Source organism: Anas acuta, chromosome 11 (assembly GCF_963932015.1).
Source record: "Anas acuta chromosome 11, bAnaAcu1.1, whole genome shotgun sequence".
NCBI classification, from domain to species: domain Eukaryota; kingdom Metazoa; phylum Chordata; class Aves; order Anseriformes; family Anatidae; genus Anas; species Anas acuta.
Window position 1 is genome coordinate 19,635,663 of NC_088989.1, and position 20,600 is coordinate 19,656,262.

General features: G+C 37.4%; 1 protein-coding gene across 3 annotated transcripts in view; it reads right to left on the reverse strand.

The window, feature by feature from the left end:
* The window catches only part of FAM120A (family with sequence similarity 120 member A), a 53,786-nt gene that overhangs the window by 24,512 nt on the left and 8,674 nt on the right, over positions 1-20,600 (reverse strand). For 2 of the 3 annotated variants that reach the window (XM_068694086.1, XM_068694083.1), the window contains exons 3-9: positions 18,542-18,624; positions 9,438-9,566; positions 8,867-8,963; positions 7,691-7,791; positions 7,116-7,399; positions 5,638-5,725; positions 2,400-2,624 (exon numbers count right to left, since the gene is read on the reverse strand). In XM_068694086.1, the coding sequence (XP_068550187.1) occupies positions 2,400-2,624; positions 5,638-5,725; positions 7,116-7,399; positions 7,691-7,791; positions 8,867-8,963; positions 9,438-9,566; positions 18,542-18,624 (1,007 nt within the window). The remainder of the gene's footprint in view (positions 1-2,399; positions 2,625-5,637; positions 5,726-7,115; positions 7,400-7,690; positions 7,792-8,866; positions 8,964-9,437; positions 9,567-18,541; positions 18,625-20,600) is intronic. The other variant, XM_068694085.1, reaches the window with a different exon arrangement.

Below are 20,600 nucleotides of genomic sequence, written 5' to 3' on the forward strand. Positions count from 1 at the left end.
TAAAATGCCACTAACTTATCCTTTCTATGTAGTACAAAAATAAAAACCTGTAACATAATTCATGAAGTTTAACTCCTTATCAAGTAAAAGCAACCTGCAGAAGAGCCCTGTCTATCAGTTGTTTCTTTTTTAATTTTATTTTACTGTATCAGATTTTTTTTAAGCAAATTAAGCTAAATCATTCTATGTAAGGAAAACACAGATTTAGAAAAACATTTGAGGAAGCCACACTGATTACATTTCCAGTTAAACTCTCCAGTACAGAGTAAGATACAGGGAAATGCTACAGTATCCTATATGCTCAAAAGCCTTTGCAATCAACACAAACCAGATTAAAAGGCAGAAACTGGTGGAAGCTGTATACAGCTGTAAATGTATTACTACATAAAAGTTACTTGTTGGCTTCACACCCTAAAAATGTTATGTCAGCAGTATTAGATATTTTTAGATATTATATGGCTAAAGTATTACACAAAAATGAGTTTTTCTTGTGCACACGTACAATTAACGTTTTGACCTTTTTATTTTGGAAATTAGATCATTATGGTTTATACTCCACAAAGTGACAGTAAGTGATGGCACAGAGCACAATGCCTCACTTTACTAAATACTGCCAATTCCATCTCCTCTCATCTAAGATCAGACTCTGGAATTTCAGTACAGGATACTATTCCTAAATTATTAAAGTAACTGCAGTGTAGAAATTTATCAGGGAAACCTGATACAGCTGAGATTTCTGAAACCAGGTAGAAGACTGTTCATTTGCAACTCAAGATAAATCCACCATTGCAGAAGCAGGCAAGAACTTTCATCCCTAGAAAAGGAATAAATTAACTCCCCTTTCATTTTCCCCTTGTATTTAGGGGAAAACAGAAGATTTTATGAATCAGTAGCAAGACTAACAAAAAAAACAAATAGGGGCATTTAATTCCTTCGCTGCATTGCACCCCACAGCCTTTATATTCAACACTGACAAGAAGCAAGCATACTTTTGCTACTTGAATTATAAAAATGTTTAAACTGTCCCAGTAGTGAATACAGTAGGTGACACCTTGGAGTGATTACGTTACAATATAGCTAGGTTAATTCAGTCAACACTAAGTTAGGTATAAAGAACATCTGAAAGATTTGTCTCTGTATGTAACAGCAACAAAATCTGGGGCATTTTTGTGTACCAATTAAGTATCAAGTAGTATTTAAATGTATAAAGAATATATGATTATGCAAACTAAGAAACAGATGGTTTCAATGGCATCAATGGTCTTCATAGGCCTTTTGTTTCCTCTCCACTTTTGTTTGGTAAACGTGGTAAGTACAAGAATGTGACAGCTATACAAAATATGGTGCAATAAACACGTGGGATTTAGGAACTCCAAACCCTGATGCAGAAAAGTCTATTTTTATGCATTTCAAATTCCAGCCTATTGTCCTTATCATCCTGAAACGGATTTTTAAGACTAATACAAATGACCAGGAACATGGACAACACCATTTTGCTACATGCTGTACAAATATGTACACTTAATGGGCTTGATGAACAAAAACCAGCACAAAGTGTTTTGAAGACTTCAGTGGACAAGAATTAGTTGTCTAGCTCTGGGATGCATATGTTTGCACTTAGAAAGAACAATGAAGCGTGAATTCATGCCTTTTGAAACTTGATTAAATTGAGTACAGTGCAGGAACACCACTGCTTACTTCTGCAAGAAGCTCACGCACTGCTTTTCAAGCTGTCCTTACGTGGCCATTGAGGTAGATCTTATTATTTTGGTTTTTTAACTAAAGATAGAGCAGAAAGTGGTCTATGCTGTGTGAAAATGCTTGTAGCTTCCCTGGCACATTTAAGGCTAGCACATAAAACAAGCAAATCAATGGCCAAAATTCATATCATCATCAAGTTCATCTATAATTGATTGCATTTCATGATTCTAGAAGAGGTATTTCTTATAGCTCCTATGTTTCCATCAGGGGTAGCTACCAGGGATGGGAGGGATCAAATTGTGAGGGAAAATAATCTAAGTATTTTTTTGAACACTTAAAACAGAAGACTTGGCAGAGACACCACAGTACACATGCTGGAGTTTTTAGATGAAAACAGGCAAATTAAATATTTTACATATCTGTGTGTAGATATATATAAACAAAATATTCAGAAAAATGAGCTATTTTTTAAGTAAACACTTCTAATAACAGTCAACTCATATTTACTGGAACAATATACCAGCCCAGATCAGTGGTTAGAAAGCAGGAGGAAATAAACTGCTGGAAGCACTAAAAATGGACCAAAACTCAAAACATCAGAAAGGATATAAAATTATGATATTCTTATCCAGAAACGTAAGTGCAATCATCTTTACAAAAATGATTTTTTTATAGCACATAATTGTAAAATGTCATACCTTGGTTAGGACATGAAAGATGTAGGGATACATTAACCCCTTCTTGTGCCTGTGTTCTGCCACTCTTAATACTTCAGGTGCTACTGGAGGTAATGGAGGAGTAGTAATATCCATGTGGTTTCTGGTGGGCATTGACAACAGGCATGGGATTTGTGGATTACTGGTTTGATTCCCTTTGACATCAGCTGCCTGACTTCCTGAAGAAGCACTAGAGGAACCTTCTGCCTATAACAGAACATACAAAATAAAGTGCTTTTGAAAGTGTACAGAAACATACCAGACGATCAGCCAAGAGGAACTGCAGTTTCCTTCTTCACTCACAATGAAAATAGTAAATCTTCACATCATGATGTGTCAGTAAGCAGAATATACTACCCAACATCGACTAAAAGATTTTCAGAGAAGGTAAACTTATAGCCATTGCTTGCTAGCAGAAGACAATTACTGAAAAGGTATTATGTTAAAGCTTCAACTTATTAACAGCAACAAGTAATTATTATTTTCTTTTTTAATTGCACAATACAAAAGAGTGAATGACAACCTCTTAATGAAATGTGGATGACCTCATAATGATTTCCAAAATTCTACCCAACTACACGTTTTAACTGACACAAAGACTGTCATATATATAGACTTTCGTTAACACAACCCTCCACTGTATTTCTAAATGAAGCAGGAAAAACTACATTGTGCAATTTAAATGCATTAAAAATATAGTGTCTGAACTCAAAAGCCTTAAGTGTTATTTTTTTTAAACATGAAATTACTCTGAGAAGAAGAATGTAAGAGAAAATGGTAACATTTTCTGACTGCAAGATTAAAATGGCATTTAGTTCCACTTCTTGAAATTTAGTTCACAGGCTTAGAGCAAAAACATGACGCATAAAAACGTACTGTAAACCTACCAGTGAATAAGCCTTTTGTAAGCATTTGTGTTATAGCTTTCACAGATACTACCAAAAAAAAAAGAGTTCTTTCCTAAAAATCCTTGCCTACAAAACTGAAAGTTGTTTTTAGCTTCAGGAAAAAAGTTCACACTAGTTTCATGCCTATGAACTATTACAGTAATATTAGAAATTACTTTTTGTGCACTTAACGATACCTTATGCATGAGTATTTTCACAGTTTGTGCATAAAATTTCACATGCTGCATACAATGTCAAAAGCAAACCCTAAACAAAAAAGGCCAAAACCATGAAATCCCATACAAAGTACAAGAAATAACAGGAGGAAAAAACTCATAACAAGCTAAGTTTGTTCACCAGGCTCTGATGAAAAATACAAAAAGGAATGCCTAGAACCTCCAATAATCTTGTACTGGAAGGTGCATATTAAAAACAGGCTCTAACAAAATATCAAAGGGGGGACATTGTTTTACATTATCAGTTTAAAGATTTTTGTCCCTGTTTTCTACTACCCCACCAATTTAAAGTCAGTAATATTGGAACATAAAGAGAAGTTTACAAGACTGCGGGACACATAGGGAGGAAGACAAAAAAAAACAAAAAGCAAATCTGAAATATACCAATGTTTTCTTCATTGGCACTACCCAGGTTCTTCCTGAATCTTTTACAGTGGTATTCAAACACCTAAACCGAGGAACTACTGCAGTAAAGTATTATTTATTTATTTTTTAGTACTATGCAGTCATGCACGTGAGATGAGCACACCTTTGTCACATACAATCCCACACTACACAACTCCAAGGCAGGAATTCTGATAGGCAAGTCAACAGGGTAAGAAGTGCCAATTGGTGCTGTCTGATCTATGCTAGGTTTTCAGCACTTCAAATTACCTGAGAAAATCACGTAGCTCATTCCGAAGTTGAAACCTTTAGGAAATATTTCTTCTAATTGTTTTATATATGCCTCTTCAGGAAGTAAGTGAATCTACAAAACGTACTCACACTTCTCCCTGTTGTGCTCAAGAGATACAACTGTCTTCTGCTAAGGAAGGCTAAAGAAGTGGCTTGACATTCAAAAATAACAGCATGCACGTAGAACTCAAAGCATTTACACCTTAAATTGGATGCACTCAAGCTGTACTGCAGGCATGCATCTCCTGCAAAGTTTAATCACTGCTTATACAGCTCTAATTCCACATGTCCCAGGACGGGCAGGCAGGGGTGCACTGCAGCATGTCCCACCCGCCTGTGACCCAGCTGCAGGGGAAGCACCACCACCACTGGCACCCCTGGGAGGGCACGGGGCTGTGCAGCACACACAGAGCTTCACACATGGCCAATAGTACAGACAAGAAAGGAATGCAATAGGTCACATTAGCATTTGCATACGGTGACTAATCCACAGGCAGATACAGTTATCATGCGGGGCGTAGTCTGCAAAAATAATAACCACTGATGGATGAAATCATCAGCTTGATATTTTAAGCACCAAGCCAAAGTTTACTGGAATTTCTATGCCAAAGGTACAGGGAAAATGTTCTTCTGTTTTTATGCAGCATAAGTAACTCATGATTTTTTTTTTTTTTGACAAAAGACTAATAGCTAGCTCCATCACGAAAATGCTGAGGTATCACATGCAAATGATTCAAACACTGAACATGGTTCACACTCGGAAAACGGACCGTCATGCTCTTAATTTGACAATGGTTTTATATCTTCAAGAAATTTAATAGGATAACATTAAGTCTTTAACAAGGGCTTAATTATTCCATCCTTACTTAGTAAGGTAGCAATACATTGTAGCTGTTCCCATGGAGCTACCTGAATATGTATTATGTGAAAATCATACCAAGTGGTTGTGAAGGACTTTTCCTCCTCAGCTGAGCTTTAATACACCTATAAGTCCGTGGCTAATGCTGAAATGTTGCGTTAGAGCTGTTCTCACTACACTGTAGCTTACATGACATGGATCCTGTACCCATGGACTGTGTCCCATGCAGAATCCTTAGTAAAAAATCAAAATAATGCACTGCTGTAGATGTGGGTAGCAATATACACGGATGAGACTGTTAGCTAAGGGGTAAACATGTTTCTCTTTTTTTATCTAGCATTTTCTAAAACAGCCTATTTAATTTTTATTTTTATGCCTATTCTACAATATTCATTGGAAATCTTACTATATTTTAAAGACACTGCTTTGAAATTCACAAAAGAAGTGTAAAAATTTATGTTAAATCCCATAGATCAATTTTGAAAATTCTACTCACAAGTTTGCTATAAAGATTTAGCACAAAATAATACGCTGTAATTAATGTTTGAAACTTAACAAATTACCTTTGTTTGGTCTCCCAGGTCTCCACGTGTTTGACTTTCTGACTGGGTTCCTGTTTTTTCCCAGCCTATTTTGTTCCCACTGACATGGCTGAAGGACAACATAAAAAACATAGTATTAAAGTGCTGCTTAAGGTATGATGTGATAAATCCTCAGCAACTGTTAATAGGTCTACTGGTCAGAGAGGACGTTAGGGGATTCTATGTATTAGAAATGTTAATTTGTAGGAGTCTTGAAGACTTAGATAACTATGTTTATTCATTAATACTATGCCAATATTTAGATCACATTTAAAAGCTATAAGGAATCCTTTACAATGACTAAATAATGTTCATGCAAGAAAAATTCTCGATTGAGCTTTAAATATTTGTCACTATGCCAATTTCTCTCAGACAGATGAAGACTACTTCTACAAACAGCAAAGTTATCTAAACTTCCGTTTCTAAATTAATTCAAAACTTACTGCATACAATGCAATAGACAGTCAGATGAAAAAAAATGAATACTTTAGTATGATATATTATTTGAAGTCAACAGATTGCATCAGAAGAACAAGTCCAAGCTACCATGCATAACTGCAGATACATCCAGAGTTTAATATGATGTAGAAGCGTATTTCGTAGAATCACAGAATACTTCGGGTTAGAAAAGATCTCTAAGCTCATCTAGTTCAACCTTTATTTATACTATTACGCACAAATTCAAACTTCTAGAAGCAATCACAGGCCTTCTAAAGACACAGGTTTTGATTCTCACATCGTAATCCATTACTCCTAACAAGATGAAGGTAAACACAAACCGCCACTGTTCAAATTTCCTTTTTGTAGGTCAGTAAGCAGTAATTACAAGGAAGTCTGCACAACTTTATTGCCAAGGACAGACATATGATCTACTGGAAGTCAGAAATACTTCTGCAGTAAATAAGGCACATTAGTAGAAGAGAGCAAGAACAATTTCACTGCACCTTTGTTCTATACATAGCCTGTCAATGAGGGCTCTTAGGTCACTGCCTTAAATTTTAAGTTTCTGATGTCCACATCGAGTTTCTCTGCTAAACCACATTATCCCAAAATTTTACGAGCACAAACACTACAAATTCAGTGAAGTTTCATAGTTTTTAGTTACTGAAGTGTTACTGAGTTGTACTTTGAAGTAGGAATATTTCCTTTATACAAAAAAAAGAACGGGAAGGTTTTATGACATTTACCAAAATCTCACTCTTTCCTTCTTTCAATAAAGCATAAGGGCAGAAGTGGAAAAATATCCAATATTATTTGGTTTTGGATTTCTGCTCATTAAGGAACAAGGCGACTAGAGTGAACCATGAATATATTTGCAGTCAGTGACCCAAGACTATATTGTGTAGGTCTATCATATCACTAATAAGCAGATTTCTTTACTTTCAGGATACTAAATGATTATGAAAATAAATTTATTTTAGGAGAAGCTGAGTAAGAAAGCATCCTCATGAAAAACTTACTTCACTGCACCTCCATTGCCTTCATCATTGTCAGAGGAGGATGATGTAGAAGAGGCAGGAAAATACGTTGAATCCACATGGTTAGGGCTCCCACTCTGAGCTGGATTTATTGGAGAAGATCGTTCATACAATGGTGTATGTTTTCCTTCATGAGGAATGTTACTGTAGTTGTTCTGCTCAGAAAGACTTTTTCCACCTGTTTCCAAGGTGATGGCTGGCTCAGAGAGACTGTATGGGTATGGACCCTGACCTTGGGCACCACCCTGATTGGACATCTGCTGGGCCTAAAATCAAGCAATCTTTCTTAAATGAAGGTAACAAAACGACTTTTCTTTTAAAACTGAATATATTATTTAACCAAGCGGCACATTTCAGCTGTACACATTAAATCTCAGCTGTCACAAGACATTCACAAAAATTGCTCTACCAGAGTCTACAGCATCTTTATAGCTCCAGAGTAAAATGCAGTCAGCGAACGCCCATGCTAAAAGTTACATATACCTTTCCCACCTAGATTCTAATTCAAGAAGCACAGTAGGTTTCTCCCAAGGAGAAGGACAGAGGGCTACACTTACCACAGGTTTTGCTTGTAGTGAGGTCTGTGGAATGTTAAGTATCTGAGAAGGAACATATGGTGGCACTATCCCAGGCATTCCAAACTGATTTGGTCTGGCTGCTGCATTGCAAGTGGGGAGGAGGGGAAATAAACAGGGGGGAAAAGAAAACCACTTATGAAAAATGCTCACTACTTATTTGACACAAATTTTATCTTTTCTATCCCTTTGCTTCTATGGTTTATCTTTTCTTGTTCTGTTAGCATTACTGTTTTCCAGTATGTCTTAAGTTAGTTTTATTCATTTTTGCCTTTTAATAAAAATAGCTCGTGAAGTCTATTTTACTTGCCTCACCTTTTCTCAATTGTTTTTCTCTCATTGCCGTACACTTCTATTCTACCTGGGAATCAAAGGAAACTTAAAAGAAAAAAGCCCAAGAGAGGTGATAAGCAAGAAGCTGACAAAACCGATGTCACAGAGACACACAGTGTTAGCACTTTCTATCATTTGAGTATCTGACTTAGAGTAGACTTAAAAATCTTTTTGTTGTAGCTCTTGGAACAAAAAACAAACAAACAAAAAACAATTAAATAAAAAGAATAAAAAATGTATTAGCATACCAGTATGGTAACTGAAAGTCATTGGAAAATTTCAGCTCAAGTGTTAGAAATGAAGGACATGTATTAAGTGCTATGATCATATGATTAGTTTGTACATCTTGTGAGTAATCTGCAACACCAGATCAATTAGTGGCTGCAATTTAAGCACGTATGTTATAACACCAGAAAAATCAAAGACCATGAAAAGAGTTGTAAAATACATCAGGTAAATCAAGCAAGAAGAATATTTTGTGGAAAAGAAGCTGTCTTCATGACTAGAACCAGACACAGCTTTCACTCGTTTCCAGCACTATACTCACAAGCAACATAATGCTTAGAACTGATTCAGCAATAGCTAAGAGGAAAATCAGTCCACATTACTATTCTCCTTTTGGGGAAAGATCACAGCCACTGTGAAGACTCTGTGAAGTTTGTGAAAAATCTTTTTTGGAAGCATGGTATTCAAGCGTTAATTGCCAGAGAATAAATATGTTTTAAAAGACCCCGTTAATAATAATTTAGGGTTATTAAAATAATAATTTAAGGTTATGCCAGGTTTTGTTTAAACTTAAGAGTCTTTAATTTTTTAATTACTTACCTAGGTAATGTGGTGGATGAAATGGCATAGGTTTATTAGTTGCTGAATAATAAGCAACTGCTCTCTTAAATCGAGTAACTTTGTCATCTGTTCTAGACTAAAATAAATAAATAAAAGAAATATCCATCAGGATCAAATCCAGGCATGTCATCTATATGTCAGCACAGCACTGCAGAGCAGTTAACTTATATCACATACAGTATTAACGCCTATGGAGCCATGAGGACTATACCTCCACACCCTCAGAAGGAACATCAGATCAACCCCTGCAAGGATAAAGCTTGAAAATTATCCTGATGTACCACTGATTCTCAATGACAGTACACAAAGCTAGACTACAAAACCCCTGTGGTTATCACAAATTTTACTTTAAAGCACTGGGAATAAGTGCAGCATTTCTGCTTTCCAAAAGACTGGAAAATTACACTAGGGTACCTAGGACACTGCATACACCAACAGATTCCTATATCAACTGATACAAAGCACTACTTTTATTGAATGCAATTCTTCAACACAAGTCTAGAGCACAAATGCACAACTGTTTAAGAAAATATTTTTTTCCATACTTTACCTGTGAATGCTGAAAAACATCTTTTGCTATGGCATCCAAATCAGTGGTGTCCTGAATGTTACGGACGTAGTCAGCTACGGCTTTGATTACTACGTCACAAGGTGGTAAAACTAACTGGTGAGCACGTACCTGTGAAAACACGCACATACGTTACTCAGAGATAACAGGGCAGTCCAAGATACTTCAGTTACACTGCAAAGAATTAACACAATTGTTTATTGAAAATATATTCAACAAATTCTATGTTGACAGATTTAAGGATCTAAATATTTTTTGGGATTTTCACCTTGTTTTCAGAACTCACTTTAAGCAATGACTCGTATTTTTCATCTACAATACATATATGTATGTATGCATGTACGTATGTATGGGAAACCTCACTTCTGTGTAAATATTTGTTGATTAAGTGAAGTATCTGGTCCAACAACAAACACGGCCAATGACGCTAATTATTTTACTGCTTTCCAGTTAGACACCTCCATATTAGATAAAGGATTTTCTAGAAGATGCATCCATTTGGTATATATGCCAGATTTTTATTTTTTTATTAATATATATATATTTTTATATATATTGACACAGTTTATATTCTGAATGTAAAGTGGTGTCAGAACTACTGAAAGAGATCCACTGGGGACAGAAAGATCTCTGTGCACAAGAAACAGAAACACAGGGGAAGATTTGAAAAACAAACAGAAAATGAATATCTCAAAGAAACTTACTCTCAAGATCCTACAGGTTTTGGTCTGCAAATTCTTATTTGAAGATAATACATAGTTAAATAACTATGTGTTTTCTTACAAGTTATTTAGTTAAATAACTAGTGTTTTCAAACTCTGCATATTTCATTATAGTATGCTATATTCACACACCTTCATATTATAAGGAGCATTTTAGGCAAGAAAATATTGTTTATTTCTTTCATATTATACAAAAAGAGGTATAAATTTCTCTCATTACTATGTGAGCAAATTTACTTTCTCTTCCAAGCAATTCAATATCAACACGGTTATATGTCCGGTTACTCTTTTTACAGACACACAGGATGTTCTTCAGAAGATAATTTCATTGATAAAGTAGTTTCAATGCTCTCGCATTAAAATAATTGATGTTCCACCCTCTGATGTCAGATGCATCTGACCTCCCATACTAACTGACTATTCTGAATGTATGAGAAACATGTGCTTTAAAGGCATGCTAGAAGTTCCCCTCAAGTTTATGACCCAAGTCCATCCAGACCATAGATTTTTCTCTACAGAGTCTGCAGTACAGTCTACTCAAGATCTTAGGAAAATAATGAATTCCTGTTGATTTACTGGTCACCAACTGCGGCCATGGGCTTGACAAGATACAAATCACTTTGGACTTTGTAGTAGAAGACCTCTGTAGAAAGAAGAAAGAGCTGGAAGAACTTTGTGAGATGACTTCCAAGGTCCCTACAGATGCAGCTCCCACAGTTCAGCAGCTGACAACTGCTCTGCTGTACTAGGAAGTTTTTCACTCAGTTCTTTGGCCTAAACTCTTCCCATTTTCATATGAAGAAAGGAAGAGAACGAGATATTTCTGGAAAACCTGGCCTTCCCTCTAAACACTGTCACCAGGCTCCTCCTATACGTACAGCCCTGAAAATAAACCAAGGATTATTCAACATATTGTGACGGGAATTACCTCTCGTACATGCACTACACAATCCTGCTTGTACTAAAGGAAGTGCAGGTCAAGCAAGCATCATGGACCACTGCAAAATGAAAAGTTGTGTAGCTGTGCTGCTAGCTGGGTCTCCAGAGCTACCCACCCCCAGGCAGGTGGTTCCCTTCCCTCCATGCTGCACAGAGCGCACGCACACAGGGGCAGAAAAGAGGCCTCCAACTACATGGCCTACATTTCTGAGAATGCCTCAGGAACTTTATAAAAATTCTGTCTGGATCCTTGGTGCAATTCTGGAGCACTCCATTAGTAGCTATACGGGCAGCCAGATTTTCAACTTTCACCTGTCAATTTGCTAAATTCAGAGATACAAGATTTGAGAAGTTGTAATTACTGTTTAAGAGTTCTAGACTTTAGATATGAGAAAAAGGTGAAAAATCCTTGTTTGTGTTCCACACAGAGTTACCATACTGTATTAAAAAATACTGCAATCCAGCCTCGTCAGAAACATTTATGCAATACTCTTATTAACACTTAATTAGATTTATATTTGCAATTTAGAGTCCGCACGACAAGCCCTGTTTATATGCAGTCCACCACATTACATTCCTCTACCTGTGTTTGATCCACTTACTATGCAATTTCTTAGACAGCCTTCTTAATATTTAGACCATGGAAATTTTGCCCAGATTCCCATTTTTATTAATTTCCTTCTCTCTATATCTACTTTTCAGAAGTGTCAGGATATTCATTCTGCATCTGGTCATTCTCTACCGGAAATGAGCTTCGCATTTTATGAGACTGAATAAAGAACAGTTTAGTTTAGTGTAGGTAAGTGGCACAGCAATTATTTTTTATTTCAGACAGTAAATTTAAATTTTCAGTAGCGTGCAATCCGAATGTACAGAACAATCCTAAATATAGATCACATTCATATGTAAGCTTACACTCACAAATATTGACGAATTTTGCTCCAATCTGCTAGCAGAGGACAGCTTTTCTCCTCACCGGTAATCTAAGTCATCTTACGAACACCAACCATTTTATTTGTAAGTGTAATTATTACACATCTCTAAAGCAGCTGAATCATAACATGGCTGTGTCATGTTCAATGTGCTCTCTGCAGAGCACCTTGGAGAAACCCTGCCTTACTGCTTAAGTGTTTCTGCAATGTCTGCTTGAAAATTCAGTGGATGAAAAGCACGAGCAGCATATCATCAGGCTTATGTAATTTCCAAGATAGTAATATTTAATAAACGTTAAGCAGTTACCATCAAGAGATGATATCATGACACTCTAGCACTAATATTCAGCTCAGACCCTAGAAGCACAAAGCTCAAGCGAGACATGTTACGGGCTTACTATGCAGATCACCGCCAATTTAGCTCCTTTTAAACCAACAGCCTGAAGACCTCACTGGAGCATATTGCTAACTTCTGAAGTGAGACCATCTTAAAGTACATATTGCAGATTTAGAGACATTTCAGACATCTGGATTTTATTCTCTTTTATTCTGTTTCAGAAGACATCTAGTCCATATGTGAGAACACCCTCAAAAATAAAAATGTCATGACCTATACAGAAGCCAAAAACAAAAAAGAGGAGAAATAAGATACACTCTCCTGCTACTGAAGAGGAAAAAAATTCTATTCGTTTTGGAATGTTCTAGAAGTCTAAAATTGTACATTTTGCACTGAATCATAAACGTTTCTAATGCTGTGTGCATTAAGATACATAGGAAGTCTTCAGTGTTAGATAAGGGAAAAACATTAAGACTTAACAGTAAAATTTACAGAAAAACTGTTAATGATTCAAATGTGCTGTTAGCTGCACTCAAAGCATTTCAGAACAAAATTAGAATCATATCTTGATTTTTTTTTTGTTTCCTTCCTAGAAGCCAGTTTTACCTTAACCTCTTCAGAAGAATTTCTGAGAATATTTTGAAAAACAAATTCTGACAAGTCAAACATGGAGGTAGATCACACTCTTTGAGGGAATCAGTTTAGAAAACACATGACATCTGACAACTGCATTTTCCTAGTTGTAAAAGGACTACTTTAATTTCATGAAGGACCACTGACAAGAATCACAAGTGACCTATTAATGCACTTTGGCAAGATTAAGTGGGGAAAGGAAATTAATTTTACAAAGGTATTTGTCAAAACAAGAGGCAGAGAGCAACATTACAAGCCTTGAAGCTAAGAGATTAAAAAAAAAAATCCTTGGTTTTGATGAAATAAACTTGCAGAAATGCTTTATCAAAAGAGAATAGGCTCACATATGTGCAACTCTACCAGATTAGCAGGATACTGTAAGAAGAACCTAAGCTACACTTGGAAAAAACTCCCCCATTCTGGGACAACTACGGTTACCCACCACCGCCAGGAATTCAAGCCTTTAAAAGCTAATCAACGCAAGTACCAGCATTTACTGTTGTGCCTGCTAGAAACAGATAATCAATTTCATTTTATTTTCCAAACATTAAAAAAGAAACTGCAAATGTTCAATTATAGGGAGGTGACACATAGGGAACATTTTTTTCATTGGTGAGAGAAAAGGCTGAAGATACAAGGACCATTACAAGTTATCTGGGTTTTGTTGTTTTTGTCTAGTAATTTCTGGTAGAGCTCCCACCCAAACAGTTTGCCTCTTATCTCAGCCTTTGAAGGTTAAATACATTTAATCTTACAGGCTTGTAGTGTATCTGATCTAACAACAACCTTTCCAAAGAGGCAAGAAGTTCACTGGATGCCTTAAAATCCTCTCAAATGAGAAGCTCAGCTTTTCCCTTAAGATCGGGTTATTCAATTAGAAATTCTCTCTCCCCCCTCCTCCCTTCATACTGGTTGGAAAATTTCTTTCTATGTTCCTATGTCAGGGTGGCAACGGAGAACAATGCACACAGCGTGGAGATAATTTGTGAACAAGTTATACGCATAGGACTGGGGGAAAAGTGAAACCTAAATCGAGGAACCAGAAGATGCCAAAAAGAATAGGGGAGAGCACAAACACAAGCTGAAGAGCTGATACAGGCAGACCTCACACGAGACAATCCGCCTGACAACTGTGCACACTGCCATGAACTTGAGGGCTGGGCTGCCATCCAGAAAGACCTAGACGACCTGGAGGAATGAGCCAGCAGGAACCTTAAGAAATCCAGCAAGTACAAAAGCAAGCCTTGCACCTGGCTGCTATACAGGCTGGAGATGTGCCAAGGAAGACTGGGGCTCTCGGTAGACAGCAAGCTGAGCAGGATCCAGCAGGGTGCCCTGACAGCAGAGGAGGCCAGCTGTGCCCAGGGCCACAGGAGCACAGCCAGTAGACTGAGCGATGTGATGACTTTGATGACTTCTACTCCTCAGCGCTCATTAAATCAGCCCCAGAACACTGCATCCAGCTTTGGGCTCCCAAAGCCCAAACACTACAAGACAGATGTCAATAAAGTTGAGCAAGTTCAGCTGAAGGCCATCAGGACTGTCAAGGAGTTGGAACAGTAGCTCTATGAGAAGGGGCTGAAGGAACAGAGCTTGCTCAGCCTTGCAATGACAAGGCTCTGAGATCACCTACCAGCAGCCTTTCGATGCCTGTGAGAAGGTTATCCAAAGCACAGAGCCAGGCTCCTCACTGCTGTGCATTGTGGAGCAAGAGACAAAAGGCATAGACTAAAATAAGATGGGTTCAGCCCGTGTGCAAGGAAAAACATTTTTACCTCAAGGACTGTCAAGGCATGGAGGAGGCCGCCCAGACAGGCTGTGCAATCACCAGCCAGCCTCAGAGGTTTTCCAGACTAGTTTAGGTAAAGCCCTGAGCAATGCGTCCTGACCTCACGTTGACCATGTTTTGAACAGGAGGTTGGGCTAGATGACCTGAAATCCTTTCCAACATGAATCACCCTATGATGGCCCGTAGCATCCAGCAGGAGAACACTTACCTGAAGCACATTTTAAGAGTAGCACCTGAGCAGCAGCACACTGTCTAAGATTAGTCTCCCTCTGGCAGACTCCCTCTCAGGTCAGTGGAGAAAGACAAGAACTTCCCAGAGCAATTCACAGAAGCAGCCCGACCTGCACATTTTGAACTTACTTCTGGAAGCATCTCTTCCTGTCCCTCTACCAAGATGAAGCAGCCAAGGAGATTAGGTAGCTAATTTTGCCAGGTAAAAATAGATGTGATACACTGTAATGGTGGACATATGGAGACCTTGCCAAAGAGTTCAGCAAATTCAACCCTTCAAATCCACACTAACAGGAAGACAATCCATCACAAATGAAGGCATCAATCTCACAGTTTCCCTGCATATTTTTCTCTTCCAAAAAATCTGAGGTTGTGTTAAGACTTGTTTCTAAGGTTACCTTTCCCTTGTGTATGAAGCGTTTGCATTTCTTTGATGCTATGTCCTCCCAAATCACCACCAACTCATCTAGAGATAAGAAAGTCCCCTCCTAATTCAGTTCTGATGCAAAAAATGCATTGATCTTGAAGCTCCTTCCTGTAGCAGGCTTTCCAGAATGGGAACCGAATTGTTTCTGTAGACCTCTTAAAAATAAATCCTGAAGCACACAAATAAAACCCAGTATAATGCTACCTCCCATAGTAGGACTAGCAGCCAAATTCTCTCAGGAATTTTAACATCTCACCTCCTGTTTCAACTTCTGATCTTGGTGGTCATTTCATTTAAATTTGTCCACAGAATTTCACAGTTTTGCTGAGCTGATGATTGGTGCTGGTGCCTTCTGCAGGCACCACTTTTTACCCTGCACATAAGATGCTGTCAGGACAGTTCAGTTCATTTCCTTCTAGATGTGAAGGACAGACTTTTTCTTCAGATTTCCATTTCCCTTCCTTTCAATTTCTACTCAGCTGTTCCTAGATGAATGGTCCATTCTCATGTCCCTCTTTTAAAGAGTGACAGTTTATTTAGTTCTGCTTTTTTTTCACCTCAACAACTTGATCCTTGAGCAGACATGCTGGTTTTCTACTAGCGAAGACTGGTAATTTCTTATTCTAAGCCACATTTCTTAACTGGTGAACTAGCAAATCTTCTCTTACAGGAAGAGGAACCATTTTGCTACATCATAATAAAAGACTGAGAAAAAATGCAGAAAATACGTTGTATATTATCTGTCATAGATTTCACTGAGAAGCTGTGAACCAATCCACTAGGAACCAAATTTGTTAGCTATCTACTGCCTTAGATATGAAAGGTTGAAGTCTTTATGCAATTAGAAAAGTTTTCTATATCCTAAATGAATTGAATGAGGTGTAGAATGAGTTCTGTGTTCCTAGGCACCAAAAACAATCAGCACTAAATTTAAATAGATGTAACAATGCAGAGTTTTAAGTATAGCCCACAACTCCCCTTGTCCCGCTTCCCAACTTTTACATTAGCTTCTGATATTTTATTTTTTTCAAACTGCCCTGAAACTACTTTTTGCCCTCTAACTTACAGCTAACAAACTTCTCTCAACTTCTTTAAGTATTCATGAAGTTTACAAGGAGTATTTCTTTCTGTACATCTACAACTAACAGTCTCTACAGAGCAACTTTTAATGACACCATTGACATGTCAAAACAAATAAAACTGAGCTAATGAGCTACTGAAACAAGTTATGATTTCAAACCATGAGCACAGCTGAAACTGAAGCTAAAAAATGAAGTTGTTCCCTGACTGGCAACTAATGAAGATTGGTTTCCTGTAGACTTGTGTCCTTTCTGCTGCAGCCCAGCTTCCTTCTCTCCCTTTTGACACCATTATCAGCCAGGAGACAGAAATGCTGCGGTTAGTTTGAGGCTATGTACTTAACAATTGGCCAGCCTGCTGCTGTGAAATGAAATAAATTGTGTGTTGTGCTAGCCTTTTCCCTCAGTAAGGGCACTAATTCGGGTCTTTTTCACTGATAATAGTGTATCAGCTTTCACAGAGCCTGTAACAGCCAAATGGGAACTACTTTCAAATCTGATTAACATTGGTCAACAGATTAAATAAAGGGAGGACTGCCCAAGTCAGCCCAATGATCTCTAAGAAAGTAAGTTTAATTTCCTTAGGATGCCAGGTAAAAAGCCAATTGGTGCTTTCACTGAAAAAGTAAATGCAGAAGCAAAGATGACAAATGTCTGATTTTCATTCTAGTCATGTAATTCAGTACATATTTAGAAGATGTTTCAAAAGATCTCTACAACCATATTCTGAATTTGTTGTAAGACAAATCTACTCAGTCTAAAACACAGAAAAGTATTCTGCACATCAGAAAGTTTTATCAACCACTTTGAGAGAAGTCACACATTTTAACCTTACTAGTCAAAAATAAAAATACAGGCACATTCCTTTAACCTTTCACTTCTTCATCTCAAGTATTACAAGGCAGCAGCAAACACACGTTTATATTGTTTTGTGTTTACAACATGCTGACACTTACCTTCCTAAAACAGGAGTGGTAGCAAAACAGTGGATGAGTAACATCAAATTCTCATACCTGCTTGCTAGGCAATTCACCTTAAAAACACTGCTGAAAATCTTAAATTCTACCTTTAGCAAGTTAAATTCTACCTTTAGCAAGTTAAATTTTTTTCCCCAATGCTTAAGAAACTTTAGGAGTAGCAGGAAAAAAGTCTATTTTTGTTGTAGATACTAAAACAGAACACTTTTACAAAATTTACAAAATGTAAATTGATTAGCTATATGGAACACCTTAGGAAAAAAAGGAAAAGGATATGTGTATTGTGGCAGAGAGAAAGAAAGGTCACTATTATTCCATTCTCTAGTGTGTCCAGTTTCCCTTTTATAGCTGTTTGGCAAATGCACAAAGCAAGTGTGATTAAGCAGCAGAACAGACATACTGTAAACTAAGAGCATCAGACACAAGCCACTTGCCTCAAAAAAAAAAAAAAAATCTACTGAAGACCACACTGACTTTCTTGTGCAGCCAACTTTGGTATATTTACACCGTAATTCAAGAAGTGCAGATAATTGACAAATTCACATAAACTCAGACCAATAGAAAATAAAAGAATTTGGTAGGAAGATAGCCTGCTAATTATTTTTGACAGTTGAAGAACATGACTGAACACAAAATAATACTAAAAAAAAGAAAGTGAGTGTAAAAAGCTACATTCTCTAAGTAAAACACACACAGAAGCTATTGGCTCACGGAGCTGAAGGGCACAGAGGGGGATCGCAAGGGCTAAGTTTAGCCTGGTAAGGCTAATCACCCCAAGTATCCTCTGCAGTCAACAGAGGGGCAGGGACACCAGACAGTGACTGAGAACAAGAGCCCTGCATAGCTGCTCTGACTCCAAAATCTGCACGAGCTATGGCAGGCTACCACAATTCTGAATAAGCTTCCTCTTGCTCTTTATTATACTCACAATACATTTAAAATATTAATCTATTACACTGCTCTGATTAACTGCTATGACTGATTTCATTTTATACAACTACTAGCAATTAAACTCTGTACCTTAAGTGAAGCTAGTGGATGTTCTGGACCAAGTAAACTCCAATGAAAAGAAGCCAAATCTTCATCAGGTAGAATATGATTACCTAGAATAAAAGGCAGAACTTTATTTAAGATGTAGACATTAAAAACATTTCACACTGATTCCACATGCAGCAAAATCAATATGTAGTCCTCAATTCCCAATAAAGAGTTACCAAAGACAGACTGAACTTGCAGGTACCCTTTTTGTCACTCCAGAAAATCCTCATCAAAATACTGTCCTTACAGCAAAACACACTTCCCTTAGAGAAGCAACAGAGCCAGTCACAACACACGGTGTCTACCTCAGACACGTTTTATGAGGGGATCCTCAACAGGCTTTAGTAGTTGAGGCGTGACAGTGCACGAACATGCTCTGCTGCTCCCCGACAAGCTGGAAAGCCCATCCTGCAGGCCAGCACATGCTGTTACCGATGCACATCAGAGCTGCCGCTGGAATCCGCACTCAGCCCCGCTACACAGCGTGGGTTGAGCAGTAAGCCAGCAGGCAGGTTTATCTAACCCTCCGGAATGCTAGGAGCTCTGGTGATACTTAGCAGGTTCCCAGTTCCCGAAGTTTTTCTTCCTGGCCTACCAGGTCAGGAAAGAGCCTGGGCTGGCAACATCAAAGTAATTAGGAACTTATTTAGTTGCTCCAATGAACAAAGATGATAGCTATATTTACCAAGCTGTTCATACCAAATATAAAATCCCTGAAAAGATTGTTTTGTTTTGTTTTTCAAAGCACATTATGTTCAGGAAAAAAAAAACAAAACACAAAACAACAACTTAGCAGAAAACATTTTGAACATTTTAATTCATTGAATACTAATTAATCATCCGCTGACAGAGTTTAGTGTTTGTGAATACAAACTTTATAAAGAGCAAGACAATGTATTACTACCCTTGGTAGGAAACTTGAGGGTATTTTTAAAGTTTTTTTGTTTGTTTTTTTTTTTTTGCATTTCACTATTTAGACAAAATCTTGAGCTCCCGCCTAAGTCATAAGGAAAGTCATAAGGAATATGACGGTGCTGAATCAATCACAACAGTTGCTTATTTTCTTAATAGTTTGCCCATAGAATATTTGGCTTTGCTCTTAATGCTCTGCAACATGTGAAAATGAAGAAAGCTGTCCATTGCCTGGTGACTAGTGAATGCCTCCCAGAGAGGGAACTCTTATCCAATCAATATTTCACCTCCAGCTGAGATCTCCAACAGAGAGACATAATCTTTATTCATTAGGAGCTAAACCTGACATTCACATCAGAAAGATTCAACAGGTTTGTATATAACAGCCACATTCTTACTAATCTAATCAAGGTAGGATTAGACAATCTTTACAATGCAGGTCTGTAAAAAATCAACTACAGCCAGAGCACTATAAAGTTTTGCACTAACTAATGGTAACTCCTGCAGATTATCCTAAAATAGTCGGAGCGTCTCTTCCTCCTACCGAAACTTCAATCTTGTTTGGTCTCCATCTGTCATGTCAGTTAATTCCATCTTCTTGAACACACATATATGGCAGTCTGACCATTTGATCAATTCTCACTGCACAGCAAGTTTTGGAATTCGGTATGTTGAAGTGCAGCAGTGTCTTCTATAGTCAGGTAACAGGTGATGCCTGTACTTACCTTAAGTGGTTCTAAAATTTTATTGAGAAACAGAGTAAGACTACATAACTAGACACATTACAAAGTACTGCCACAGTGGGAAAGAGATCAACGTTACATAAGCAACCTCTATTTCTTGACCTGGCTGAACAACCTCAACATATATTGATTTTTTCCATTTTAATGGCTTATTATAGCATATGCCTTAGGTTTTTTTTAAAGCAATTAGATACTAATTGAAGCCACTGCCCTTTCTAAACAGTTCACTGAATTATAGCTCTATACCTCACACTGTGTTTGTTTTTCTACTGCTGAAGCTTTATTTTATTTTTATAGATCATTCTTAAGTGTTTGAACCAAAACTTACAAAAGAACCTAAATCAGCTCCCAGTTTACATCAGCAGAGATTAGGACAGAACTTTAAG